The sequence below is a fragment of the Pezoporus wallicus genome, unplaced genomic scaffold (assembly GCF_028554395.1).
Source record: "Pezoporus wallicus isolate ANWC-B61680 ecotype Strahan unplaced genomic scaffold, APGP_CSIRO_Pwel_v1 contig_448, whole genome shotgun sequence".
NCBI lineage: Eukaryota > Metazoa > Chordata > Aves > Psittaciformes > Psittacidae > Pezoporus > Pezoporus wallicus.
In genome coordinates this window covers 849,889-876,610 of record NW_026636279.1, presented here as the reverse complement: position 1 = coordinate 876,610, position 26,722 = coordinate 849,889, and the positions used below count along the sequence as shown (strand labels likewise).

The 26,722-nt window shown below is 55.3% G+C and overlaps 1 protein-coding gene across 2 annotated transcripts in view; it reads left to right on the top strand.

The window, feature by feature from the left end:
* WWP2 (WW domain containing E3 ubiquitin protein ligase 2) overlaps positions 1-26,722 on the top strand; it is a 40,938-nt gene that overhangs the window by 2,923 nt on the left and 11,293 nt on the right. Inside the window, exons 2-10 of one of the 2 annotated variants that reach the window (XM_057399912.1) lie at positions 10-93; positions 758-905; positions 1,235-1,353; positions 7,755-8,021; positions 8,812-8,908; positions 13,939-14,090; positions 16,858-17,065; positions 23,270-23,359; positions 25,192-25,366. In XM_057399912.1, coding sequence (XP_057255895.1) covers positions 24-93; positions 758-905; positions 1,235-1,353; positions 7,755-8,021; positions 8,812-8,908; positions 13,939-14,090; positions 16,858-17,065; positions 23,270-23,359; positions 25,192-25,366 — 1,326 coding nt within the window. In that variant the 5' untranslated portion in view covers positions 10-23. Of the gene's footprint in view, positions 1-9; positions 94-757; positions 906-1,234; positions 1,354-7,754; positions 8,022-8,811; positions 8,909-13,938; positions 14,091-14,355; positions 14,473-16,857; positions 17,066-23,269; positions 23,360-25,191; positions 25,367-26,722 lie in introns of those variants that run through there. The other variant, XM_057399913.1, reaches the window with a different exon arrangement.

Here is a 26,722-nt window from a genome sequence, read left to right as displayed (position 1 = left end):
TGCTTCCAGACAGGGGTGATGCCATGGCCGCTGCAAGCTCCAGCAGGGCCAGGGCTGGGCCACCCTGTGAGAGGTACCAGCTCGCTGTGAAAGGTAGGTCCTGCTGCCCCAGCGAGGTGGGGCCGAGCCCCGTGCTGGGGAACCTGGATTTGGGTGCTTCTGGTCTGGGTGTGTGGGGAGACCTTCGGGGGGAGCCGGGGATGGGGATGGCGGCGCTGCCTTGTGCCCCATGGACGGCCGGGTGAGCGGGGCGGCCATCGGCTGCGCTGTGCTGCTTCCGACCCCCGCGTCTGCCGCGGGGACCTGGGTCCGTGGCCCTGCCAGGGCTGCAGTGGCCGCGAGGTGGCTCCCGACTCCTGGCGCTGCGGCCCCAGCTCAGCCCCACAGCGGGCACCGCTGGGCTGGGGGGCAGCTGAACCGCACCCGCTGGGTGCCTCAACCCAGCGGCTCCGCAGAGTCCCCTTGTCCCCCAGCCTTGCTCCCAAGCGCTGGGGTAGGGCAGTGTCTGTGGGGACTGTGATACTCCTGCGGCCTTCGCGTGTGGGGCTGAGCTCTGTGTGTAGCTGGGGACAGGCAGTTATCAGGGGCTGGTGATGGGAGCACCCAGATCAGACCGTTGCTGCCATGAGGTTGCTGCCATTGCTTCCCCTTCTTCCAAAAGCACCCTGAGCTGGCAGAGCTCCCCAGAGGGAGGGATGTGGGGCAGCGGACAGGGTCTCCCATATGGCTTCCTGACTCCGTCTACCCTCCTACCCAGTGGTGTCCCTGAGGCCCAAGGTGAACAGCCGCCCGTCGCGGATGACCTGCTATGTGGAGGTGACGGGCGACGGGCTGCCCAGTGAGACCAAGAAGACTGGGAAGCAGATTGGGAGCTCTGAGGTGCTGTGGAACGAGATCCTCATCCTGTAAGTCCTCATCCTGTGAGCCCCTGGCATGGGGCTGGTGCTAGGACTGGCCCTGTGTTCCCTGTAACCCTCTGTGTATCCTCGGTGCTGTCTGGTGTAACCCTCTGCGCTATCGGCTGGGGCCACTCGGGTGTCAGAGATCATTGCCCCTAGATAAGGATGCTGCAAAGGGCAGCCAGGCTGGGAGGGCCACTGTGAGGGATGTTTCCCATTGCCCTGTGCCCTTGCCTGCCTCCCTCTGCTCCCTGGATTTGGCCTGGCACTACCCCCTCCCTGAGCATGGAATGGGTTGAGACCACAGCGGTGACCCCGTTCTTTGGTCTCTGCAGGAACGTCACGGCTCAGAGCCACTTGGACCTGAAGGTGTGGAGCTGCCATACCCTGAGGAATGAGCTCCTGGGCATGGCCTCCGTCAGCCTCAGCAACCTGCTGAAGAACGGTGGGAAACGTACGTACGAGCCGGACACCGTGGGGGCCCAGGCCTCTGCCCTGCCTGGGGTCCTGCCCCTCTCCTGCCCACAGGTGTGTGTGGAGGAAAGGTGGTGGCTGCAGTGGCTCCCGTGCAGCCCCTGCCCCGGGTGGGAACAAGGCACCAGTGTGTGCCCCGTCAGGGCCGGGGTGTGACAGAAGCCGTGCCTCCTCCCTTAGCCAGGGTGCTGCATCCTCCACGGAAACACAAACCCTGCAGCTATTTGCTGCCATTTGTGGTCTCCAGCGTGTGGCTCGTGACAGCAGCTACAGCATAAAGGCGGCCATTCAGGGCTTGGGCTGGAAAAGGCTCACTCTGTCTTTTCCAAGCACAGCTCTGCTGCTTGTGAGACACAGACCTGGTATTGAGTGGGGAGAGGGGCCTCCTGTGCCCTGGGGGGGATTTGGGGCTGGTTCAGACTGTCCCCAGTGCCAGGGGCTGGGATGAGCTGCTTCCCCTGGCACTATGGAACTGTGAGGTTGTCCCCTGTGTGGACAGGCTGCTGTGCCCCTGGGTGGCACCTTGTCTTGCTGGGGCAGTGAGGGCTCCATGGGGAGCTGTGCTGCTGCTGCCACTGCCTTCAACTCACAAAGCCAGTGATGTCCTAAATGTCCCCCCCAGGTAGCTGCAGGGCTGGGCTACCTGTTGCTTGGGCTGCTGCTGTCAGGTGGTCTGCAGTGCGGGTCTCTGCCCCAGGGCACCCTTCCCTGCAGGGTTTTCTTCCTGAGCCATGCAAATGCCATGCGGGGCTCCAAGGGCTGCTGCTGCTCCCGCTACCTGCCTGCTCCTCTGCAGGGGCACAATCGGCTCTTTCATTAGCAGGCCTCCCAGGGGGGCATGTGGAAAATGAATGGAAAAGGCAACTGGCTGTTGCAGCTTGTCTGTTAACATCCACCAGAAAAAACGTGTCAGATTTTTCCTTGACACCGAGAGCTGGGAGGGAGGATTCTTAAAGCTGCAGAGCCTGCCCTTCCGGGAAGGTGCTGCTGTGGGCTGGGAGCAACCTGGCACTGCTGTGGTCAGCCATGTGCTGTTGTCTGCCCGTCTGATCTAGCCTGGAGCCTGCTCCCTCCTCTCCTCTGCAGACTTGCTGCATGGCCTTTGCTGCACCTCTCCGTGGGCCAAAGACTGCTGCTGGTCCCCCAGAGGTCCCATGTGAGCCTGCATCCTTTGGAGACCCCTTCCTTGGGAGGGTTTCTCACCTGCCAGCCTAGGGAAGTGGCCAGGTCACACAAGGGTGTGCAAAGGGCATCTGGGAATTCAAGCCCTCCCAAGTTGGATATGTAGTGTTCTTATGCAGCCCACAACCCTCTGCCTGGACAAGGCAGTGAAATGCATGAGGATGCTGCTGCTGCTGGTGGGGGCCTGGCCATTCTTTCAGCAGTTCTTTCCCCTCCTGCATGCTCAGCAGGAGTGTGCAGTCCCCAGGGCTTCTGCAGGGCAGCAGACATGCTTTCTGGTTCAAATGAGTTTGTAATGGCATTAGGGAGGTTTTCTGTAAGTTACTGTTAATCGAGTTTAGCTGTGGCCTTTGGTTTGTGTCCCTGTAGTTGTTCTACTTGGTCCAGAAGAATTGTTCTGGTTGCTCTGCCTTTAGGTAGGGGTGGTGTTCTCACTGCTGGTGACGTCCGTGCAGTGCATGCAGGGCTCCTGCCTGCCAGGAAGACTCTAGAGCTCCCTCTGTTCTTTCCTTCTGTTGGCCCTCTTGCCAAGCACGCCTCACTTCAGGTGGAAGAGTCTCAGCTCTGAGGCTTGGAGCCTGGAAAAAGAGCTCAGTGACGAGCCTGGTCAGGGCTGAGCTCCCAGGCAGACTGGGAGAGCTGCTGGAGGTAGCAGCCCGAGCTGTTGAACAGGAGCTCCTGCCCCTGGAGGGTCCAGCCTTTGGACTTGCAGTGCTTCCCAGGGCCTTGGCAGTGCCTCCAGGGCCTCTCCTCTGGCAGGCAGCACCCTCCTGCTTTCAGAGGGGATTGCTGGGGAGAGATGGCCGAGAATGGGCTCAATCACGGGAATCGAGCTGGAGCCTTCCGTGGAGCTGAGCTGCTCCCAGGCTCCGGTGAAACAGCCAGTTTCACAACAACCAGAGCCCTCTGCCCTGGTCCCTGAGCCCTCCCTGCTGCAGAGGAACCTCTTTGTTCCCAGGTTCCAGGAGCTCCTCGCCTGCCCCTCCCGTGGGGCTGGCCTCGTACCACAGTCTGCGTGGAGGCTGGTGCTGGGTCTTGCTGGTTTCTGCTGGTCCTGCCATGTGCCTAGCAGTGCGTGGCTGAGCCAGGCTGCATCTCCCAAATGAAGGCGCTCGCTTCTATTGCTTGCTGCTCAGGTTGTGAGTTCCACCAAGAGGCTCCTGTTCCTGGAGTGGCACCATGTGCCAGGGCTTTACAGACCCTGCACAGCCTTTGCCTTGCCTCCTGCTGTGCCCCAGGCAGAGCTGCTGGAGCTGGGCCCTGTGGGACCCTCCAGGAAGCCAACAGTGACCCCCAAACCTCTGGAAAGCTGCAGCTTTTCCCCTGTCATGGATGCAGTGTCAAAGGAGCTCTGCTGTGTGCCCCAGCAGCAAACACTGTTAGCAAGGAGTCATGAAGCAGAGGCTCAGACCTGCTGGTGTGGCTGGGCCATGGTCTCACGGAACTAGTCATCCAAGCCAGGAAGTCACAGTGAGGCTTGGACTGTGCCTACCCTGCATCACCTTTTGGGTGTCATGTCCTGAATGTCCTGCATAGCTGATGGGACCACGGCCACCAGCACTGTCCCCGTGCCCTAGCCATCCCTTTGGATGGGAGGATGCTGTCTGTGCCTGAGCCAGCGTGTTAGCAGGGTCCACTGGCTCTGGTCCTGTAACCTCCCAGGACTGTTTTTGTAGACAAAAACAGAGCCAGTGGGCCTCTGACCAGGCCTTCTCCTCCCATCCTGTCTTCTCTCCCAGGCCTGTGATGGTTCAGAGAAACGAAGCAGAAATCTGAGGTTCTCCAGGTTATACCTGGCAGATGCATGGAGTGGGACACAGTTGTATCTAAGCTGTTTGTGGCCAAGACTGGACCAGCAGCATGAGCAAAGCTTCCCACTGCCTGGGGAGACTTAAATTTTACCCAGGACAGTAAACATTATCCCTTCCCCTACACTCTGGGCTCCTTCTTGCTTTAGGGATGGCTGTGGAAGTCCAGCTTTCCCCCTGCTTCTTCCTGGGGGAGCCTGTAGCCACAGCATGGAGTCATTGCTTTGGCTGCAGGTATGCACAATGGTTAAGGAAGGAGCACCAGGGAGAGGGGTGCTTTCCACCCCCCAGCCCTGAGCTGTGGTTAGCATGGGGGACCCTGAGACTCCAGGCAAGCTGGCTTGGTTCGGTGCTCCCACTGATGTATTTGTTGCCTTGCCTTTTCTGCCTGGTGCCAGGGTGATTTCAGGGCATGGTTCTGGCTCTTGGATGTGATTCTTCTGTGGATTGATGAGGGGAAAAGGAGGTTGGTGCTTTTTGGGTAGCCCAGAGGATCTGCTTATCTTCTGTCTGCATAAGCAGCAGTCCCAGCTGCTCTGGAGGGGTGATGATGGGTACAGATTTGATTGCATGGAACCGCTTGAGTGGAAACTGGCCTTAGCAAACAGTGGAGCTGTGCAGCGAGGGTTTGGGAGCAGAGAGGGTGGGAAGCGCTGTCTGTCTGTCAGCCTGGAAATCTTCCTGGCTGCGTGTGCGGAGATGGAGCCACCTCACCCAGGGAAGAGGCAGCGGGGCGCTGCCTCCTGTGAGACAGCTCCCTGGCGTTTGTGTCCACGGATGTCAGACGTGTGTGGTTGCAGGCGCAGCTCGGGGCCGTTATCGCGCTGGCTGCTACCAACTTCGTTTCGTGGAACTGTAAATCCGCTTAATGGGCTGGGTGGGAATTGCAGCTCACCTCTGCTAAATGGGAGCTCTGATGCTGCGTGCGGGGCGCTGGAAGTAGCTGAACTGAGACCTTATTGAGGCCCAAATCACCCCCAGACCCCCTCCCAAAATAATAATAATAATCCTTCTGACATTCTGGCTGCTGGCAGGACACAGGCAGCCTTTGTGCTCAGCCGCTCAGGGGACCCTCTGTTGGTGCAACAGCAATGTCCCTTTGTGCGTCCCGTGTGCTGGATGGGGACAGTGAATGGAAGGTTCTGCTCGTGTTTATTTTCTTTAAAGAAGCTGAAGGGGGTGGAGGGGGAGAAGGAAGCTGGCTGGGAGGTTCATGTTCACATCCTCCACTTGGAGACACCTTGTCTTAGCTCCAACGCTGCCGCCCCTCGGCCGGGCGCCGGCACAATGAGGGCTTGTGCAGCTCCAGGGGGAAGAGCCGCTCACACAGGGGGATGGAGGAGACCCCCGGAGCGTGCGGGCGCAGCTTCTGCGTGGCTCTGAGAAAGTGCAAATTCCGATGGCTTGGAGCAGCCAGGGAGAAACAGGGTCTGGATTTGTTCGGGGTTTTGGCTGTGCTCTGTAGCATCTTCTATCTCAGGCTCTTAAATCTGAGATCAGTTCCCTTTGGAAGCAAACTGAGAGTAACTCCTTTAGGCAGATGGGTAAGACCAGGCTTCCTTGGTGGGTGATCGGTGGGTAATGAGCAACCCCAGAGCTGGGCTCCAATCTCCACGCTGTGTCCCTGTGACCGTGGGCTCCTGCTGCGCCTGGGCACCGGGGGCACCTGCCTCCTTCGCACTAAACCTGAAAAAACCCTGTCACAAGATCCATGTGTCCTGCAGCCCTGTTGTCACTACAGACTCCTGCAGCCCTGCCAGTATATCTCACCTCAGAGCTTGAGATGAGATGAGGGGTCCATGGGGAGCGGACCATCCTCCTCCTGCTCCCACTGGCAGATACCGCACCCTGTCCCTGCAGGAGACTGGGACAAAGCAGGTTGCTAAAAAATGGTGCCATTGTGTCATGAGCAATCTGTGTATAATAAGAATATTATTTGAGTAAATGAGTCAGAAAGTGTCTGGGCTGGTGTCCCAGGCTGGTACAGCCAAACTTTTCTGGCCTTCTTTGCCAGAGCTGGGTGTTTTGGTCCTGCTGGCTCTGGCAGGCATTGCTGCGATGGTGTGAGAGCCCAGCCTGCCCATGGCATTGAGCATCATGGTGTTCTTCTGTTGCTTGTGGGCACCGAGGGTCATGTTCTGTGGGGATGCAGCCCTGCAGTAGGTGTGGAGGAGGTTGTGGGAGGCCTGCAGGCAGCCCCTCTGCACTGCGCCTTGCTTCAGCCGTGCTGTGCTGTGTGCTGGTGGCTTCCCAGCTTTCCTCACCCTGCTGCTCCCTGTAGGAAGCTGACAGGAAGCCTCCAGGGGAGCTTGAAGGGTGGTGGGTGTCCATGGTGCAGGGCTGTGCCTGCCAACACGTGTTGGTGAAACAGGGCAAGCACTGGTTCTTGAAGTGCTGCTGGGTGTCCTGGTGTGTGGCACCATGCAGGTCACCAGCTCCTCTTCCTCGTCACTCCAGCCGCTTGCTCTGTGCCCAGGTGATGTTCCCAGGGCCGTTACCTCTGGCAATGCTGCGGTACCTGGCTGTGCAGGGAGCTGAGGCTGGCAAAGTCTTGCCAAGCTGCTGGAGCCGAACTGGCTGGTGATGGAGGGGAGTGGAGCTGGCAGCTGCCTCCAGCAGCCTCCCAGCCCATGTCACCCACTCCAGAAGCTCCCGTGAAGGTGGTCTGATGCTGCAGTAGTGTTTCTGTTTGGGGGCAGCAGCCCTTTGTGCCAGTTTTGTTCAGTAGAACTCATATGCAGGGATGCGGATGAAGGGATGCGCTTGGGGTTTTCCTTTGCTGCTTACCTGGGTTTACTAGGTGGCATGAGGATATCCCTGATTCTGAAAGATGCTGCTTGTTCTTCTGCAGCAGGACAGGGCTTCAGGCATCCTTTAGCATGTAGCCATCAGCCTGCTTCATGTCCCAGGCATCTGCTGGTAGTTGCCCTCGTGCAGAACCCTTCTTGTCCCATGTGTTGTTCCAAACCAGATGAATCCCTTGGCTTTCCTGACGCAGTCTCCCATACAGCTCCAGCTCCTGGATGTGTGAGCCATGGTGGTGTCAGATGTCACATCAAGGGCCTCCGGGGCAGCTTGTTACACAGGGTGGTGGGACCCAGCTTTGTGAGCAATGGCTGGTGAAAAAGGGTCTCCCTTGGAGCTGGGGCTGGGGCTGGCTGGGTGTCCTCTGGTGGTGCTGGTAGGTACCTGTAGGTGTGGGGCCATTGCTGGTGGTGCTTGTCCTGAGGGATTGGGTACATTGTCCTTTGGGGATATGGGAGTGCTTGGAGGGGACCAGGAGGCTAACGTTCGATCCCATGGGGGAGCTTGGGTGGCGGAGCCATCCACGGTTGGCATCCTGAGTGATGACTGCTTGGTCTTTTTCTCCGTGTCCTCTCATCTTCCAAAGTGGAGAACAGGCAGCTGACCCTGGACCTGCAGACGGAGAACAAAGGCAGCGTTGTCTCCGGCAGAGAGCTGACGATTTTCCTGGACGGGCCCACTGTTGATCTGGGAAACCTGCCTAATGGCAGTGCCGTGACAGAGGGTGAGTGCCGCCCGGCTCCACATGCATGCGGCAGCTCTGTGCTCGAGGCGGTGAGCAGCAGCGGGGCTGAGAGCACCCCCGGCACCCCCGAGCCAGCGTCCCAGTGCCAGCAGCCGCCTCCTCTCCCAGGTAAGGCTCCGGTCCCTGCCCACCCTGGTCTTGTGCACGGGCTCCCCTGGGAGCGAGTGTGTGGTGGGGCAGGAGCAGGAGTGTCAACAGGCACGATGGCCTGAGAGCAGAGGCCCTGCTCCAGCCCTCCAGCTGCCCATGCAGCTCAGCCCCTTCCCTTGCTGCCCTCTGTGGACTGGGAAAAGGCTTCTGTATTTAATGTACCCCGAAAAGGGCTCCCTGTGGCAGAGTGTATGCAGAGACATTGACTGTTGTCTGTCAGGGGAGCGAGTAGAGTTTGTGCTGAACAGGGGCTGCTGCATTGCTTTCCTTTAGCTCCTTCTCTTCGTCACTGGGAGATGGAGGGTGCTGAGGCATGGGAAGAAGTTTCCTAGAGAAGTGGTAAATGCTGTACTTCTGGCAGTGGTCAAGGCCAGGTTGGACAGAGCCTTGTGTGGCATGGTCTGGGGTGAGGCGTCCCTGCCTGTGTAACCAGATGATCTTAAGGTCCTTTCCAACCCTAATTATTCTATGATTCTGTGTACCTGTGATTCTAGATGTGGGAGTCGTAAATGTGGCCACTCTCCTGGTGCTGCCAGTTCTGCATTTACCTTCCTAGTGCTGTACTTGGAACCATGGGGTGCTGTAGGGACGGGCTGTGCCATGGCATGGAAGTGAGCAAGGAGAGCACCTCAGCGTAAAAGCGGGGGTCCCTGTGTTCTGGTCCCTTCTGGAAGGAGGAAGGGAAGGAGGGTAGAACTAGTAGGTGTCTCAGCCATTTTCATCACCCATTTTTTCTTCCCCCATTCAGGGTCCCAGCTGCCTGGAAGGGATCCCAGCAGCATGGCTGCAGGCATGGAGGGCAGACACCAGCCTCCCAGTGCAAACTTCTTTGGAAGCAGACCAAGGTAAGGGTCCTCACAGTTCAGTTTTCAGCGGTTGCTGGGGCCTTGAGGTAGCTGGGGAATGTTTGGGTTGTCCTTGTGCAGCAGACGCCGCTTTGGGTCTTCCAGTGAACCCCAGCAAAGCAGCCCACGGGAGGTTTGGAGCAAGCCAACCTCCTGAAGGACAACAGAGTGGGAGGTACTGGGGGTGGCCATACAGCTGAGGTGCAGCTGACGTGAGCCTCTTTTGAAGTATGTGTTTCTCAAGGAATATCAGGTCTGTGATGGCCCTGACAGTTTCCACCAGTTGCTCTATTGGCAGCCGAAGGAACGGTCCACTTGGGGAGATGGAGCAGGCTGCGATAAAGCAAACCAGCTGGTCTGCAGGGGTCCCTTCCTGTTGTTATAGGCACCTTGGTTCTTGCCTCAAGCAAGGTACTGGGCCAGGCTGGGAAGCACAATGCCCCTGTGGGTGATGGTCACAGGGGGATGCTGTGGAAGGTCCAGGGATAACGGGAGAAGCAGAGCAGGCAAAGCTGCAGGGAAATAACAGCTGCTTCCAAAGGAAATGAGCTGCTTGGGCACCAGGCCATCCTCTGCCTGGCACTGTGCCCTTCCTTGCCTTCTTACTGGGCTGGAGTGGCTCAGCGCTGCTCCTTTTGGAGCTGTAGTTATTGAGAGACATGTCACACTGTCAACATGGAGTTGAATTTAACACCTATTTATATTTTCAGAGCATGGCAGTGGCCCAGCAGCCTATACAGATGTTCTGGTTAGAAGTGTGCCTGTAGAGAGGGCGCCTGCAGCCTGCCTGATGTGCTGTTCTGCATGCCCCCAGGCTTAGGAGCACTCCCAGCAGCAAGCTCCATACCTTGAGCCTTTCTCCTCCTCCTTCCTCTGCCAGACACACGCAAGAGATGAGTAAAGGGGAAAAATGTTTTTGACTCTGAAGTGAGACCCTGTCCTTCCATATTGTGGGTTTGTCTCCCACCGAGGAGGAAGTGGGACAGGAAACTGGGAGCAGGTTGCTGAATGCAGTTTGTGCCCTTTTGTTGCGGTTGCTCCTCTTGATTCCTGCTGTCCAGGTGTTAAAGCCTTCTAAGGGGTGAGAGAGTGCTCAGTGTCCTGACAGGAGCTGGACTTTGCAGCCACTTAGCAGCTATCAATAGGTGCTAGAAAACATGTAAGGAAGTTGGAGGCTCAGCCTGATGGCTGCTTGCTCTTAATTCCTAACTGCTTATGGATGATCTGTAAGTACTTCCTGTTTTTGGTATCCTCTTGACCTGTCAGCATGTGAGATAAGTGTGCTGAGTTCTGGACAGTGCTTCTGCAGGGGACCTTCTGAGACCTTCCAGGTGTGCTTGCAATCATTAAAAATCCCATGGCTGCTCTGGCACAGGAAACTGCCCAGGAAGTTTTCAGTTCATGCTACACTCACCTGAATTTTTAGGGTTGTTCTGGCTATATGTACCCACCGTGGAGGCAGCTGCCTTCTCCAGAGTAGAGGATGGGTCCTTTGCGCTTGGGAATGCTGTTTGATGTTTGCTCTATTTATACACAGAGCCACGTTTATTTTCATGGGCTTGGTGATGGATGCTGGCAAACTTGCTCACTGGCAGGATGGAAAGAAAAGGGCCATTCTTTGCTCCTCAGCTATTTCTACACTGTCCCCTCAAGGGAAACTGCTTGATCAGGACTTCTCTTTCTTCTCCTGAACAAATGTCATCTTGGGATTTGCTGCTAATCTTGGTGATGGGGTGTGAAATTCCACAGCCCTCTGTTCAAATTGAAAACAGTGCCCAGAGGTCCCCAGCTGAGAGCTGGTGCCCTGGGTGCCAAGAGAGTTGCCACAATGTCCAGTTTGTCTTGTGATGGCCAAAGGGGCCTTTTCTGACAGCACGGGATAAAGTAGCCTGGTTTGCTGCTTGCCTTATGCAGAGGCTTCAGCTGGTGAATCATGTTGGTGTTATTATCTAGGCTTGGCTGTCAGGAACTGCTGTCACCTGTCACAAGCTCGTGAAAGCTCCAGTGATTCCTTCAGTGAAGCATCCTTTGATTCATGTGCTTCTGTGACGTCCAAAAGTGACCTCTCATCTAGTGATGGGCATGAGCATCCCTGCGGCCTGGGTCCCTCAGATGAAGTATTTCCCTTCGTGAGACCCCCTTGCTCTGCAAAGCCCCATGTGTGGGTGCATTATGTCCCCAGGCATGTGGCTTCGCCACCAGTTGCAGCCCTGGCCCAGGCAGAGGGGAGGCAGGCAGTGCTGTGTGGTGGGTGTGCTGTCTACTGCTGCCAGGGGCTGCTCAGGTCCTTGGGGGACAAGCTGGGAGGTTGGTCTGGGGTCAGCTGGAAGGCGAGGGGGGTAACAGGAATAAACTGGGTTCAGGGTTTCAGAGCCAGGTTCAGGGTTTTGGAGCCAGGTGCCTCTTTGGGGGCACATCCTGCCGCCATGGGGTGAGGGGCTGTTCTACTGCCCCAGCTCGAGGGTGCTGCTGCACTGGTGCCATCTCTGCTTCAGGCACTGCAGGTGTGAGGGCTGGGTGCTGGGGACATGGCTGGTTTGTCCCCCTTTTGCAGGTGCAGGGGGAATTTCTCAGCTCCATGTTTTGGGAGCCCATGTGGCACTGGGGCTCTCCCGGTTGTGTTTCCCAGTGATCGTGCCTGATTCCCTGCAGCCAGCACTGGCTCCTGGCTGCGTGCACTGCCCTCTCTCCTCTTTGGCTGCAGTTTGGTATCTGGTGTGCTGAGGGAGATCGAGACCGGTGCAGTCACCTATCCTGGCATCTCATGTCAGGACCTTTTGGCCACTGCAGCAGGTGGCCAAAATCTGAGTTTCATGCCCAGATCCCACATCAGCCACTGTGGTATGGGGGCACTGCCTTGCCAGAAGGTGGGGAGCCAAAAGGTTGATGTCTCCCTGGCTGACACCAGTTTCCTCTTTGGCATGATCTGCTCCCTTTGCCCCCAGGCCAGGAGGGGCAATGGGGCAGAGCACGCGATGGGGCAGCCACCCCTGGTCGCCAGTCAGTGGGACGTAGCAGGGGTCTTGTCAGTTGCCTGGGTAATGGGCTGCCTTCCCCAAGCCCTGTTTTGTCCCAGTGGCATGGCTGTAAGAGGCTGTTCCCATTTGTGCTCTGCCTTGTTTTCTCCCCACTCCTATTTTAGGAGCATGTTCCCAGCCCTGCTGCTCTCACTGGGTTTGTTTCCACGCATCTATTAAAAGACAATGCCCAGATGGGAGCAGTCGTAGGAGGGCTGGGCTGGGTGGCGGGCTGCCTAATTCAGGCCTGGTAACCCTATGTGGCCGGCTGGCAGCCTGGAAACATCCTGTTTTGGTTTCTAAAAACTCCCTGGACAGCTCTGAGCTCATCTGTGCTGCTGAGCAGGGCAGGGACCAGATCCATCCCCTGCCTCGGGCGCTGCTCCCGGTGGGACCAGCTCCTGCCATGGTACCACCTGCCCCGCTCCCCTCTGGCGGGTGCTCTGGGGCCCACACTGTCTCCCAGCCTTGCCGTGGGGTGAATGTGCAGAGGTGGGTCCTGGATGGCTTTTGCGAGGTGTGTGGTGCTACTGTGCCCCATTGAGCCCCATGGGCAGACAGTGAGGAGCAGCCTTCACCTCCTGACGGGGGGAAGAGGAGCCTGTTCTGCCTCAGCAGCAGCTCCAAGTCCTCAGGTCCTGGTGGCCAAAGCCAACCCCAGCATGCAGTGATGTCCTGGGGGTAGCCAGGGTTTCTGGGGTGGGTTCAGTGTCTGAGGAACCCTTTTGTGGGGCTGCCCTCCTGGGAAGGTCTGGAGCTGTTCGTAGTGGCCCCAGTGGCTTCTGCTCATGGACTGCTCTGCCCATGGCTCTTATCTGATTTATTTTTGACAGCCGTCTCTGACTTTCCCATGTCTCCTCCTGATCCCAGCCCTTCCTCTGCCCACTGTTGTGAGCAGCTCTGGAGCCGGTGGGAGGAACCAAGGGCTTGCTGGAGCTGGTGAGGGTGGCATGACTGATGATGCACCCAGCCACGGCCAAGCTTCTGTCCCCTCCCAGCTCCAGCCCTGAGATGTGGGGACAGTTTGTGGGTTTTGCCCTTTTAAGGGGAGAATTTGGCTGAGCAGACAGGCTTCCTCATCCCTGCGGTCCTCACCCTCTGTGTTCACAGCCCTCGGCTGTGATCCTGGGTGGAGGTGGCCAGGCTCTGCCTCTGGTCCCCTGGCCCTGGATGCAGGAAGGCAGCATCCCCCTCCTGCCCTGTCCCCTTCCCTGCCTGCAGTAACAACCTGGCTCTTCATGAACGTGAAACCCCAGCCTTTTCCTCAGTGCCTCTGGGCTGTCTAAGGGGTTCAGGGCTGTGAGAGGGGGAGAGTTTGCTTTGGGGGTGCTGTAGGCGCTCTGCCCACAGAGGTCAGGCTGCCCCGGCCTCCAAGGCAGGGAGCTCCAGCGGAGCACAAAGAGAAGCCCCCTGGGAGATGCAGTCACATCTGAGCTGGTCACAACTTATGCTATGATTTAAGCTCTCATCTTTCCCAGTTCCTTGTTCCCTTCTTTACCAGATGCCACAGCTGTCCCAGCAGCAGCAAACACTTGCACCTTCCTCGCCTTGTGCAACGCTTGTAGCTGGGCAGGAGACACCAGTGAGGGTTCCCACTGTGGTGCAGGAGCTGGTGCTGGCAGGGGATTTCTCTTGGGATCCCTGCTGCATCTGTGGATGGAGCAAACCAGTTTAGTGCTGCAAGCACATTTCTGGCCATGAATGTCTGAGGCTGTTCCTTAGCAGGTCGGGTGGCTGTGGTGAGCGCTGCAAACATGCAAGGTGATTGTCACCCAGGTTACTTGTCCATCGGACTCTGCCACTGGTAGGTGGGTGCTGGGATCCATGGGCAGGTCTCAGTAAGCAGCAGGAAGTTCAGGGGACTGCTGCAGGAGCAGAGGCACGTGGCTGCATCTTCCTTGGGGGAAAACGATGTCTGTGCTGGAGGGGAAGCAGCACAAGACGGAGGCAAAAAGGCAGGAGTGGGGTTTTCTTTGTGGTGCGTCTCACCTCCTGTGTTCCTTTCCCTTGCAGGACACACCGACATGTGGCAGGAGTCACCAGGCAGAACGTGGGGAGTGGAGAGCAAAGTCCCAGCGCCAGGAGCCGGCACCGGCAGCAGGCCAAGGGCACGCAGCACACCAGCGTGGCCAACGGCATGGCCAATGGCATGGTCAACAGCACAGGTAAACCAGCGCCTATGGGACGGGGGAACCAGAGCTTGTGGGGCTCCTGTGGGGGGAAAATGCATTTCTGCTAAGATCATACAATGGTTTGGAAGGGATCTTAAAGATCATCTAGTTCCAACCCCCTGCCAAGGGTTGGACACCTTCCACTAGGCCAGGTTGGTCTTGTGGTGCCTGGGAACATTTCTTCCCTGGGAATTGATTTTTAACTGATTTTACTTTTGATAAGCTGGGCAGCTCCACAGAGCGCACTGGTAGAGTCTGCTCTGCCCCTCGTGTGTGATTTCTGTGGCTTCTCTCTGGAGTCTCCCTGACAAAAAAGGCTGCACCCAGCTCCAGCTTTTTAGAAGGATACTGGGACAGAAATATCACCGGTGCTACAGTAAGTGATCCTTTTTCAGGGTTGGGAGCATTCAGATGAATTTGCCTGTCAGTCTTCAGTGGAGATGTTTTGAGCTCTTTGCCCCTTGACGTGGGGAGAGCAGCTCTCACTGAAGCATCACAGAAGGCACACTCACTCCTCAACCTGGGGCTGGTTCTTACACGAGGGGGTATTTTTTGAAAGGTTTCTCTGTCTTTTCTTGGGTTTGTCCACAAAGCCATAAACCCCTTGTGAGCAGGGGCTGGGGCCTGCCGAGTGCCTGACTGCAAAGCCACAAGCAGCTTGTGTGTTTTCCTTTTCTGGCTCGCATGGAGCTGGCCAACAGTGCAGCATCTCCTGCTCCTCCGCACTGCTGCTGCAGGCACCAGTGTCCTTTCTTTCCCTTTTGTCTTGGAAAAGAACAGCACAAAGTGGAGTGCTTCTTTTGGAGAGAAGGAAATGGTTTGTTCAACCCAAAAGGAAGATTTTAATTTTTTATTTCTGCTTCATTATGAACATATGGACCAATATAATTTCAATTTTGCCAAACCCCATTTGGGAATAGGAGGAGCAGAAAGCTGATGTGAAATGCTGCCTTCCAGCTCTTGCTCCTGGTCCTGCTCCCTTCCCCAGGCTGTGGCTGGTCTTTGTGGTTTGGTGCAGTGCTGTACTGGGTGTGAATGTGTTCTGTTCCCTGTGCCCACCCGGCCCTTCCCGGTGTCATCGCTGTGCAGGGGACGCTCCTTCAGGCTGTGGACAGAGTTTTTGTGGTTTTGTTCCCGGGTACAACTTGGCTCCTTGCTTTGGTTTTAAAGCACATTTAATTGGTCCAGCCCCAGCCTCCCCAGTGACTTCATGAGTGTGCTGTCTTGGTCCCTGTTTACCACTCACACAAGCTCCGTGTCTCCCACAAGTCCTGTTGGTGATGATTTTACAGTGGAGGATGAGAAGATGAGTGTTTTGGGTGGGTGGAATGAAGGCTGACACTCTTCCTTGTGCTCTGTTGGAATGCCTCTAGAAACCAACCTCTTTCTCCTCAGCTTGGTACATTTTGGTGACGTTATTGTGTTTTTTGAGCAGACTGTTGCAAGAACGTTCCCCATTATATTTGTCACTCATAGCTGTAATTGTCATCAGACAATAAAATGAGATTTTTTTCATGGCATGTTTTCTCCACAGCCATGTTGCTTAGCCCTGTGTTCCCCTAGAGTGTTTCCTTATCAGGTGAACTTTGGATCAGCTTTTCCCCTGCTTTGTCCAAGACTGAGATCAAACTGATCACAGTGTAGTTACCTGGGACATTCTGCAGGTTCCCTTTGAAGACTGGCACAATGTGATTGAAGCTTCTAAAATTGCCCGTTCCAAGGCTTCCTAGAAATGAGTAGCAGAGACCCCCTCAGCTCAGTCTTACAGGACTGGTGGAAGTTGCTGTGAGCCTGCTGACCTGAAGTCTTCACTGCCTGTAGGTGCTGCCTGAGGGGCTCCTCTAATTGCTGATGTTGGAGGATTTGGTACCAGGATTCCTCTGGTGCTGCAGGATGCTGTCCTGCTACTCTCCAGCTGCAAAGCACGAGTGTCCTCAGCAGTCTGCCTCTTCTGCAGGGTAGAAGAGTAGTTTGTAGTTCTTTACTGCCCTGTGTGTTGGGGTTTATACTGATTTGAGTCTTTTTCCTGCAATACTTCTAAATACTTGGGCTTGTAGACAGAGGTAATTTGCTTAGTTTTCTGCGTTTCTCAGATCTAACTTGTATCGCTCTGTCTGCATGCTTTACTTCTTTATTAAGTGTTTCTGGTTTGTTTCTAATGCTTTCATTTTGTTACTGAAGCCAGACTGTTTTGTGTCAAAAGTTATCTTCTGGTGGACTGCCAAGACTCAGGGGTTTTGGCTGTCTAACAAACGCTTGTCAAACAAATTGCCTTTCATTTTATTTTGTCTGCATTTTTCTCCTTATCAGTTTGCTTTGTAATTTTCCTTTGTTCTGTCTCTTCCCTGTCCCTTTCCCAAAAGCTCAGTGGAATCCAGCAACATTTAGCTCTTTCCAGTGCTGGTGACTTGCTGAGCCTGGGCTTGTCTCTGCCTGGGGGATGCTGCCGCAGCAGTTTCTGAGCTCCTACTTGTTACCTGAATTCCCAACAGGCATGCAGTGCTTTTGCAAGTTACAGAGGAGATAGTGAGCTTTTTTCTTGGGACAAAGGCAGTTGATAGTTGGTCCCACAGGGATCCAACTGCTGGGTGAAGGAGGTGCTGCCATTGCTGTAGGCTGGGAGCACTGTGAGTCCTGTGTTTGGGTGGTAGTGGCTGTCACCCACTAGGGCTCTGCTTCCAGGGCTGTGTGGGTGCAGTAGGTCAGTGAGGCCCCCATCACCCTTCCTGGGTGTTAACATCTCTGCTTTCTGCTTTTCCAGTGAACGGAGACACCATGGGTGCTACAGACATTGAGGAGGAAAGGCCAGTAGCAGAAGCAACCCCAGCAGCATCGAGCATGACTGATGGCTCTGTCATTCCTGCCCTTCCTGCCTTGGTCAGCTCTGGAGAGGCAGAGGAGGCAGCCTCCAGCTCCAGTGCCCCACCAGCCCGGGCAGCAGCACTAGCCCTGGATGCTCTGCCCCCTGGGTAAGTCCTGCCTTCTGCTTGACTTTTGTTCCCTTGAAGAGGCTATGTCTGGGGGGACATGAGCAAACTGGGGCACTGCTGTGTGCTGGAAGAAGAGGATGTTTGAGGAAGGGGGCTGTCCTGCACCAGGAGTTGGTGGACTGTCCTGAGGGTGCGTGCTGGGGATCCCTGCCACCTGGCACAGCCTGTTCTCCCTCATTGGAGCCCTCTGCTTGTGGCTTCACTTGTGGATCTGTCCCCTGGGCTGGGGTCTGATCTGTGTCTGTTGTGGGTCTTGGGTAACATACAGTGATTTGCACCTCTACAGCATGGTGTCCATGCCCAGGGGAGCATCAGAGTCCTTCCTCTGCTCTCCTGGGGCTGCTGAAGGGATCAGTCCAAAGAAAATGCATGAGAGGGTCAGTGTGGACTTCCAGGGAGCTCCCACTGAGCAGGAGCACAGGAGCATGCACTCCAGAGATGCTGTGGAGATGCTGGCCACTTCTGGGGGGAGGTGGGCAGGACCCTCACATCGCTGTGCCCGTTGTTCTTCCTCTTCTGGATGCTCTGCATCCTGTTCCTCCCGTGGGGAAGGAGCCAGGAGGAGAGCTGGAGCTGGCTGAGCAGTGTTGCTGGGTGCGCTGGCTGTTGGTGGGGCTCAGCTCCTCTGTGCTGCAGCTGGGTTGTTCTCCCCTTGAAATTCAGACACCTTTAATTCTGGACTTGAGAATGCAAAGTGGTGGTGGGAGGGAGGGTGAAAATGGCTTGTGTTTCGTATGAAGGGAGCTGTTTATTTTCATTTGGCTGAGGCGATGCCTGGAAGGTCAGGGCCTCCTTGTGTGTCAGTCACAGGTAATTAGGGTTAACGGCTCAGTGTGTCTTTATGTAGGGTGTGTGAGGGTTTCTGTTCTCTGGCCTGGGCACTTCCTGTTTCCAGGCAGCTGGAAAAGTCCAGTGCTCTGAAAAAGGTCTTTATTCCACCCAGAGCGTGTGGCCCTTTCTGCTACAACCAGGTAGACTGAAGGTCTCCTTTTCCCCACCTCTGCACAGCTCAAGGTGGAATCAGGCTGTTGTTACTTTCCTGGGGTGGAGAGGAGCCTGTGGGTATCTCAGGATTGGGGTTTCTGAAGCTCAGGAAGGTTGCAAGCACGGCTTTCTGAGACACCAGGCATGCATTTATCTGGCCCAGCGAGGTGGAAGGGTGGCCCGTGTCCTCCCTGTGCCTGTCTCCCTTCAGTGCTCACACGTGTTGTGCATGTTAGAGCGGGGAGGAGGATAAAGCTGCTGTGCTTTGGGAGATGGTTGGAGGGGAGCAGTGAAGGGGCAATGAGCCATCTTCCAAGCTGAGCTTAAGGAATTTGGGTCTCTGGAGACACCTTTGATTAGTGCCATGTGTATCAGTGTCCCCCTGTCCTGGCTGCAGGATCCCTAGGGTGGAAAGAAAGCAAAATCTGTCTTCCATGTGGTGTTTAAACTCTGTGCTCATGCTGGGCTGGCTTGGGTAGCAGCTGACCTGCTTGGTGAGGCAGAGACCATGTACCAAGGTCTTCCCAGGTGAGGGAGAGTAGAGAATTGAGGATTCCATGGTGTGAGATCTGCCCCGAGCTGCTAGATCAGGCTCTGGGCTAACAGGGATTTGCTAATCACGGACTGTGCAAAACCCTGTGGCCCTGGGGTTGTGTAAATGAGCTTCTGGGGTCTCTTGAGACTTGATCTAGGGCAGCTGATTTTTGGCTGTCTCACCGCACCAGGGTATTACTTTGACTAGTGGTTTGGGGCCCATCTTGGGAGGTGGGGCTGCGGCTGGCTGGGCTGGTGGAGGCAGCAATGTCTCAGGCAGAAGGGATGCTGACAAACCCAGGCCACTTTGCCTCTGGCAGCAGTGTGCTCTACAGAAAGCCGTGCAGGATAGGCCCTTGCTGGCCTGGCTCCCAAGGGATGGCTGTGCACAGAGCGTTGCACAACCCTGCCCTGCCACTCACAGGAGCAACATCTACTGCAGAGCTGCCATTCGCTCCAGCGCTGAAGAGCTGGAGAGCTGTCATGTCCCTCCTGCTTTCTGCATAAGCTCTGCCTCATTCTGCCAGTGCCTCCTTTCATCCGTGGGAGCATGGGCAGCACTTCAGCCTCTGCAGGGGAGGCAGCTTTTCCCACTGCGTGCTGGTGAGTGTGCTGAGCCCCAGCCTCCCTGCTTGTGCTGGGCTGCGTGTAGATGGAGCCAAGAGTGGCTGGGTTCATGTGGGGATTCAGAGCTATTTATTCTGCTCAGATAGCTGTTTCTGAGCATCTGTACCAGATGTGGTGGGCACAAAGGCATCTCTCACACAACTGGGAGTCTGTTCTAGGGGCTGGGGGGTGCTGGAAGGTGTTGTGAATAATTCCAGCCCCAACAGTGCCCAGAACTTCCTTCACATCCTCCTGGCTTGGGCAGAGCTTCCTTGCGGAGCCGGGGAGTGTGTGTGGCACAGGAGCTGCTGGTCACAGCACCCTGCGCCTTTGGTGCAGGTCCTGCTTCTCATGTGGGGGCTTCTGAGGAGAGTGGTAGCAACAGGGGGTAGAGCAGGAGAGGTGCTGGCTCCTCATCTGGTTTCTATCAGTGATGATCCCTTACGGGGACAGCTGCTGTTAGCACGGTGTGTATACACAGCACTGTCTCGCCCGTACAAAGAGGTACATTATGCTGCCTGGCAGAAGGCATGGGGCTGTGGTTTCTTACATAAGGAGGGCGTTTTGTTTGGACTGCAGGGTTGCCTCAGCGCTGCCACTTTGCTCCGTCCCGTTGCTCCTGGTATCCATGTCTGGAGCCCTGTGGGCAGCCGGAGGGGAGTGAGTTGGGACCAACACATTGCAGGATCCATGCTTGCAGCAGCAAGTGGTGAGAGCTCCCATCATCAGTGCTCAAGCACTGATCTTGCTTGCTGGTGGCCGTGTGGCAGCAGGCACAGGGCAGGAATGCCAGCTGGACTTGGGGTCACCAGAGGAAAAGCCTGTGCTTGTGCATCTCCCCAGCTGTCCCTTGCGGGATGCAGGGAAGCTAGAAAAGGCTGAGGCTTGCCAAGACTGGGCAGGGTGGTCTGAGCAAGGATGGGTGTCCCGCAGTGCCCCAGTCTCTCAGGCTGTTGCTGTGTGTCAGCAATGACAACAGCTCATCACAGCTTGCTGTTTAATGGTGATTTGCTTGTTCCTAAGGTGAGGCAGCTCTCAGCAAATTTACTTCCCAATCATCTGCTGATGAGGAACATGTGAACTTATCATCTGCTTGTATAGGGTGTGAGATCACCTGTTTGTATAGGGTGTGAGAAGGGAACAGAGGACAGCAATCAGTAGCTGCCATCACCAGCAGCTTTCCCCAGTCCTGCGTGCCTCTTTGCAGTCACGGAGGCACCCAGAGGAGTATCTGAGAGGGGTCCAGAAACCCTCTGCCTAGAGGAGTCCTCACTGTGGGATTTCTGATCTCTAGAAAAGACACAGAAATGGTACCTGGTGCTCGAGAGCCTCTTGTCATATAGGACTTGCAAGTCTTGATAGGGATATAGGATATCCTTGATACAGGAGCTGCGAGTCTTGAGAGCCCTATTGATCACAGAACCTGTTGTTAAAGAGTATGGAGGACTTGTCACCTCCCTCCAGTAACAACTGCTGGCACCACCAGTTCTGTGTGCAGGCAGAGGTCCTGTCCTTGCCTAAAGCACTGCGTGTCAGCGTGGGCAGAATGGGTAGGACATTGGGCTGGGGTTGTCCTCGCTATAAGCAGGTGGTGCTGCAGCTTCTAGATCCATCCGGAGAAGGTTGTTACATAAAACTGACCTTGGAAAGGTGATGCTTGAACTGATCTAAGGATCTCTTAAAGGGATGCTGACTCCTGCAAAGCCTTATGAGTGGAGTTGTGCCTTGAGGTTTTGTTTGTGAATAGTATTCCTCCACCTGAGCCTTGCGCCAGGTCTGTATCTGGTTGCTGGTGGCAATCTGAAGTACGTGTGGTAGCAGTCTGGGAAGAGGCTTCCCAAAGCTCAGCCTGTGATGAGCAGCATTCCCACTGAGCCAGCATACTTCCTTTATCCTCCCTGAAGATGTCTGGGCACCTTCTGCTGCCCATCTCATGGGGTGGACGTGTTCGTGTCTTCAAGAAACCACAGCTATGTTGATTTTCTCTTTAGAGATTTTAATCTCTTTTTGCTGTCTGGTGCTTTCATGTTCTTGAAGCACTGAGTTCATCCTTAAGAACAGGAAGCTTCAGGCATTTCCCCTCTGACAACACCCAGTGCTGCCCAGGGGTAACCCAGGAAAAGGGCTGACCCTGGGGTGGACAGACAAAGACTTCCTGATGCCACAACAGCACCGGGTAGCGCTGGCTCTGCTCTTACGTGGTCTCTCCTTTGCATGGTGTTATGCTTGGCAGTGCCTTGCCATCAGTGTGTATGGGCACTGCAGCTCCTTCCTTGGACTCTTTGAAAGCACCACTGGTGTCCTGTCGGTACCTCTTGTACAGATGACAAAGACTCAGTGCTGCTGACTGGTAGCAACGTCTGCAGATGTTACCTGGTCTCTGCAGATGCATTGACAGTGCTTTTGAGAAGCCCATGGGAGCAAAGCCAGCAGCTCTGGTTTGGGTTAGACAATCCCTTGGCTAAATCCTGAGCCTGGCATTCATGTTCCTGTCCTGCTTTCGTGGAACTGACTCTTATCTCGGAGTGCAAGTGTGCCTCCTGCCCAGGGCAGAGGTTTCTGGGCTGCCTGCGTGGCCCATGGACTGCTGCGGTTCCCACTGCCCAGGCCTGGGAACAGCATGGAAGCTGTCTCTGTTTCTGCCTTCTTACCACTTTTGGGAGCTGTGATGAGGCTGCGATGTGCACGATGTGTGGTTGTGGTTGAGGTCACTGTTTGGTGGCTTCATGTCCCCCGGGGGGTTTTGAGGGTGAGCAGGATTGGTGCGAGCCTGCTTGAAGGGACATTAGTTCTTACAGCCTCTTCTTCACAAAGGGCTGCTTTCTGCAGGACCGTATTTCTTCCCTTGCTGTCCCAAAAGCTAGTATATTAATTTTCTATAGCTTTTTGTGATAATTTGTTGAGACTGAAGATTGAATTGGGAGCGATAGCTGGGGAGCAGAAGCATGGCAGGAGAGCACTGGATCTGTCAGCAGCTGCCAGTTCGCCTCTCTGTTGCAGGATAAAAGCTAACAGGAATGTTCAGTGCTCCAAGGAGCTTTTACCTTTGCCAGGGCATACACTTTCATGAATGAATTAAGGCAAAGCATGAGTGTCAGTGTAGCCTTGTAAAGCCAGGCTTCCCAATTGTACCAGGTCCCCAACGGGACCAACTGCTGACCAAGTTCCTTGTGGCCGTGTGATGTCTTTGAGCAATATCTGTCAGCAATGAGCAGGAGGGCTGCCAAGAGGAAAATTCAGCCCCAACCCAACCTCAAAGGCTCCCCTTTAAAGATGTATTAAGAGACGCCAAATGAAAACGACATCAAAAGCTCACAGGGCATAAAATTGACCTGTGTGGAATCCTATGCGGACCCTCCTACTTTCTGGAGGAAATGAGGAATTTATGCTTCAAATGATGCTTTTTTCCAGAAAGCAGGCTGCTGCAGCATCTCTCTGATCATCTTGATCTAGCAAGCCAAACAACTGCCATGTAGACCTGCTCTCATTCTTCATTTTAAATAAAGGTTAGAATGCTGTAGCTAAGCAATGTGAGGAGGTAAGCTTGCTAATCCGCCAGCTGCAGCTGCCTGGACATTCTGGCTAATAACATGATTATTAATTATTCACAGTCACTGATCTGGGCTGTGCAGATGCAAGTGGATGGGCACAAGTGCAAACAGCTAGGAAGGCCTTTTGGACAAGATATAAAGTAGATGGAGGGGTCTGTGATGTCTCTTAGTAGGTGATGGCAGAAAGGCTCTGGCTGCCCTGAAGATGCAGGGGCTGCGGCTGCTGGATCCGTATTGCTTGTTCCAGTTGAACCCTTTGCTTATCTATGTTTAGGAGAGAGCAGGTGCCATCTTGTCTGCCTCGGGTTTGCTCCACGTCCGCTCGCAACAGATGCTGCTCGCCCCCACTGGCCTTGGAGCAGGGGACAGGCGCCTGGGAGCCCTGGGGTGATATGCAGTCGCTCTGGATGGCATTGAAGAGAGCAGTTTGTTTTGGTAGCTGCCTCTCAGTGTTTGGGCTCTGGGCTTGCAATAATCAGCTGGCTCATCATTGTTTTTCTTCTTGCAGGTGGGAACAGCGAGAGCTGCCTAATGGTAGAGTCTACTATGTAGACCATAACAACAAGACCACCACATGGGAGAGACCTCTTCCTCCAGGGTAAGGGGCTCTGGGGGCAGCTGGCATCTCAGATACTCAACTAACTTCTTGTAGCAGACACACAGGAATCTGCACAATAGGAGGGAAAGTGGCAGGGAAGTCTCTTAATTCCTGAAGAGAAATGGGGTGAGATGACCTAGTGTTTACTGGCCTGAAAATACATGCTGTATCCTCAGAAAGGTCTTTTCAGTGTTTGTAAAAAGGAAAAGGCCTTCCAATCTGTTGGGTTTTGACCTCTTTTAGAGGATTTGTTTTTTAACAGTCCACAGAAATTGCTGAACACTTGAGTAGCAGAACCAACCACTTATGGGCAGAGCAGAGGGGTTGGCCTTTGGGATGGGATGCCAGCAATGTCCCCCTGAGGACCAGAAGAGAGGGTGGGTCTCATGTTCCCTGGATACTTCTAGATGAGGGCTGAGCTTCTGGTGAGCAGATACAGGCATTCACAGCGTGCCCTGAGCTGGAGCTGGGCACTGGGCTCTCTCAGAGGGGCCTCTTATGTTCTCAGCCACAGGAGTGGCTGTGCTTGAGAAGACAGTGCAGCTCAGCTCCATGAGACTTGCAGGAAGCACTCCGCAGAACTGTTGTCCAGGAGGGCCATGCTTTCATTTGGAGGAGTAGACAGTCTTCAGCTCATAAAGGCTGTACGAAGCCATATGCTTTTTGGAAACTTGTTGAATTCTCACCTCTTTGTGTTCCTAAATGGAGAGAACTCAACACAGCCAAACTGTTGTTCTCTAGACTGAATTTGTTCAAGTCTGGAATGGCTGAAGTGTGCTTTAACCACAGTGTAATGTGCGAAAGTGAAATACAAACCTGTCCTGTTCTCTTCCAGATTTCTGTGGGCGCACACTACTTTCAGTTAGGCTGCGATCTCTGCAGCCACTTTCTGATCCTACAACAGCTTTAAATTTGTTTGGTATTAAAAGAGGGAGGCTGTTACCTGGAAAAGTAGGTTTGCTCCTTCCCTCCTGCACTGGTCTCCAACCCAGTGCCTTGCCTGTGTTGGAGGTCAGCTATCTTGGAGGAATGCTTACAGCATCCTGGTGTGAACTCAGCTAGGGAGTAGGCATCCCATCTAGGCTTCATGTGCCCTTGCACAAGTCTTACTAGTATTTTGTATTTTCTTCTGGTGGATATTTGTTCAAAACAGCCCCTTCATCAGTGAAACTGGTGGTTATGCTGGAGCTGGGAACAGAGGCTTCATGTTCAAGGGTATCTTAGTCTTGTGAGAGGAGCCAGAGAGCGTCTCTCACAGAGAGCTCCAGACAGGAGCAGAGAGTCTGAAATCAGCCTGTAGTGTCAGAGTGCAGCCTGTAGTGTCAGAGTGCAATAAAAAATCACTCTCTATAGCTGGACCTCTGTGCCCAGGCAGCTCTTGGGTCTTCCTCCCTCGGAGGACTATGAGCTCCTTTTCTCACCTGTACTTCCAAGGGGCAGAACTCAGCCATGAATCCTCTGCTGAGCCCCTGCGTGGGCAACACAAGGGGAGTGTGGCAGCTGGGGAAGTGGCTTGTAACCCCATGCTCCTCTCAGTTGTGCTTTCAGCATGTTCTAGGACAGCAGCTGGATGTTCTCAAACTGCTGGGGCCCCAAGGGCAGCTGTACCCCCAAGGGCATCTGTACCCCCAGGAGCAGCCTTCAGACAAGGACAGTGGGAGGTTCCTCTGTCTACCACCGTCATCTCTACCGTCTTTTGCGCCTCCCCACGTCTTCAAGGGTTATTTTTGTTGCCTTCACACCAGCATTTGCACTCAGTTGCTGTGTGGCAGCGCCTTGACAGCAGAACCCGCTTGAGCCGAGGCACTGACATCTTCCTCTGGTGCTTCCAGGTGGGAGAAACGTGTGGATCCTCGAGGCAGGTATTACTATGTGGACCACAACACCCGCACCACCACGTGGCAGCGCCCCACGGCTGAGTACGTCAGGAACTATGAGCAGTGGCAGTCCCAGCGAAACCAGCTCCAAGGAGCCATGCAGCAGTTCAGCCAAAGATTCCTGTACCAGGTGAGAGCCAGGGTGGTGGTGTTGGGGTCTCACTCAGCCCTCCCACCAGTCTCACCCAGGCTGGCCTGGGAGACACGGAGCATGGAGAGGTGCTTGTTGGGCTGTGGTAGAGCCCACAAGCTTCTGTGCATGTGGAGAACTGCCTGGGAGTAACTTTCCTTTCATAAAGCAGCTTGCACTGCCCTGAAGGGTGGTGGGAGGTGTCCTCAGCAGCCCAGTGTCCCTGCAGTGCCAGCATGGCTGGGCACACGCTTTCTCCTGACATCTCTCACAATTTCTTTCTATCAGGCAAGCCTTGCTGCTGACCTGCAGGGCTTGTGGAACTTGCTGCATGGTGTTGGAGCTGGCACGAGGAAGCCGTAGGAGCCTGGTCTGTAGTGGGAGAGGAGGCTTTGGGGCTGCGCTAATCCTGCCCCAGGTCTCTGTTGGGCTGAGGAGGACAGTGTGGTTGGGTCCTGGGTGGGAACAGGAGTCAGCAGCAGGCCCAGGGGCCAAGTGCTGACATGGTGAGTGAGGGCAGCAAGAGCCCAGGGACCAGAGAGTGCAGGGAGCAAGCACTGCTGGGCTTGGCAAGCTTCTCCTGCTGTCTCTGCTTCTCCTCGCTCCTGGTATGGGCTGAGTAGCTGGGCTTCCTTGCTTGGGGAATGGACCCTCAGCAGCTCTGCAGAGCAGTAGTTCCTGGGCAGGGACCCATCTTGTCCTGGCCTTGCCTTTGCTACTGGAGCTGGGACCTGGCTTCCAGTGGGGTGAGCACCCTCTGATAACCGGCACTGTGCTCGTGGCCATCATGCTGCAAGGAGCAGTGCTTGGGAAAGAGCCAAGCTGGAGCGTTTCCACCTCCCAGCGTAGTGATGTCCTAGCGCTGTCTGTTGCCACCCAGGTGAAAAACATGGCCCTGGCCACGAGGTAGAGGTCTGGTGTGGGCTGAAGGTGGGCAGGGCAGAGTGACCAGCTTCTCCTTGATGTTTAGCTCATCTAGGAGGAAGCCAGGAGGCTGCCGTGTCCCAGCAGCACTGCTGTGAGCTCTGCGCCCCTGTGAGGAGCCTGGGTGCTCTTTTGGGAAAGGGTGCAGCCAGAGCAGTTGTGCAAAGTCCGTTCTGCTTGAGACACAACTGGGGCTCCTCCCAGGGGTGCAAGAGGCTGAGCTGCCCCTCTCCTCCCCCTGCCTGTCTCTCTGGACAGCTCACAGCCCTTCCCAGCCTGGCAACGGGAGCAGGACTGCCACAGCTCTGCTGCCCACTGCCAGCCTGTGCTCCTCAGCATGGAGGGGCTTACACTGGAGGCTGAACAGGGCTTGGGTCTATCACTTACTCCCATTTCCACCAGTGCCAGCCTTGGAGCTGCTCCAGTGCTGTG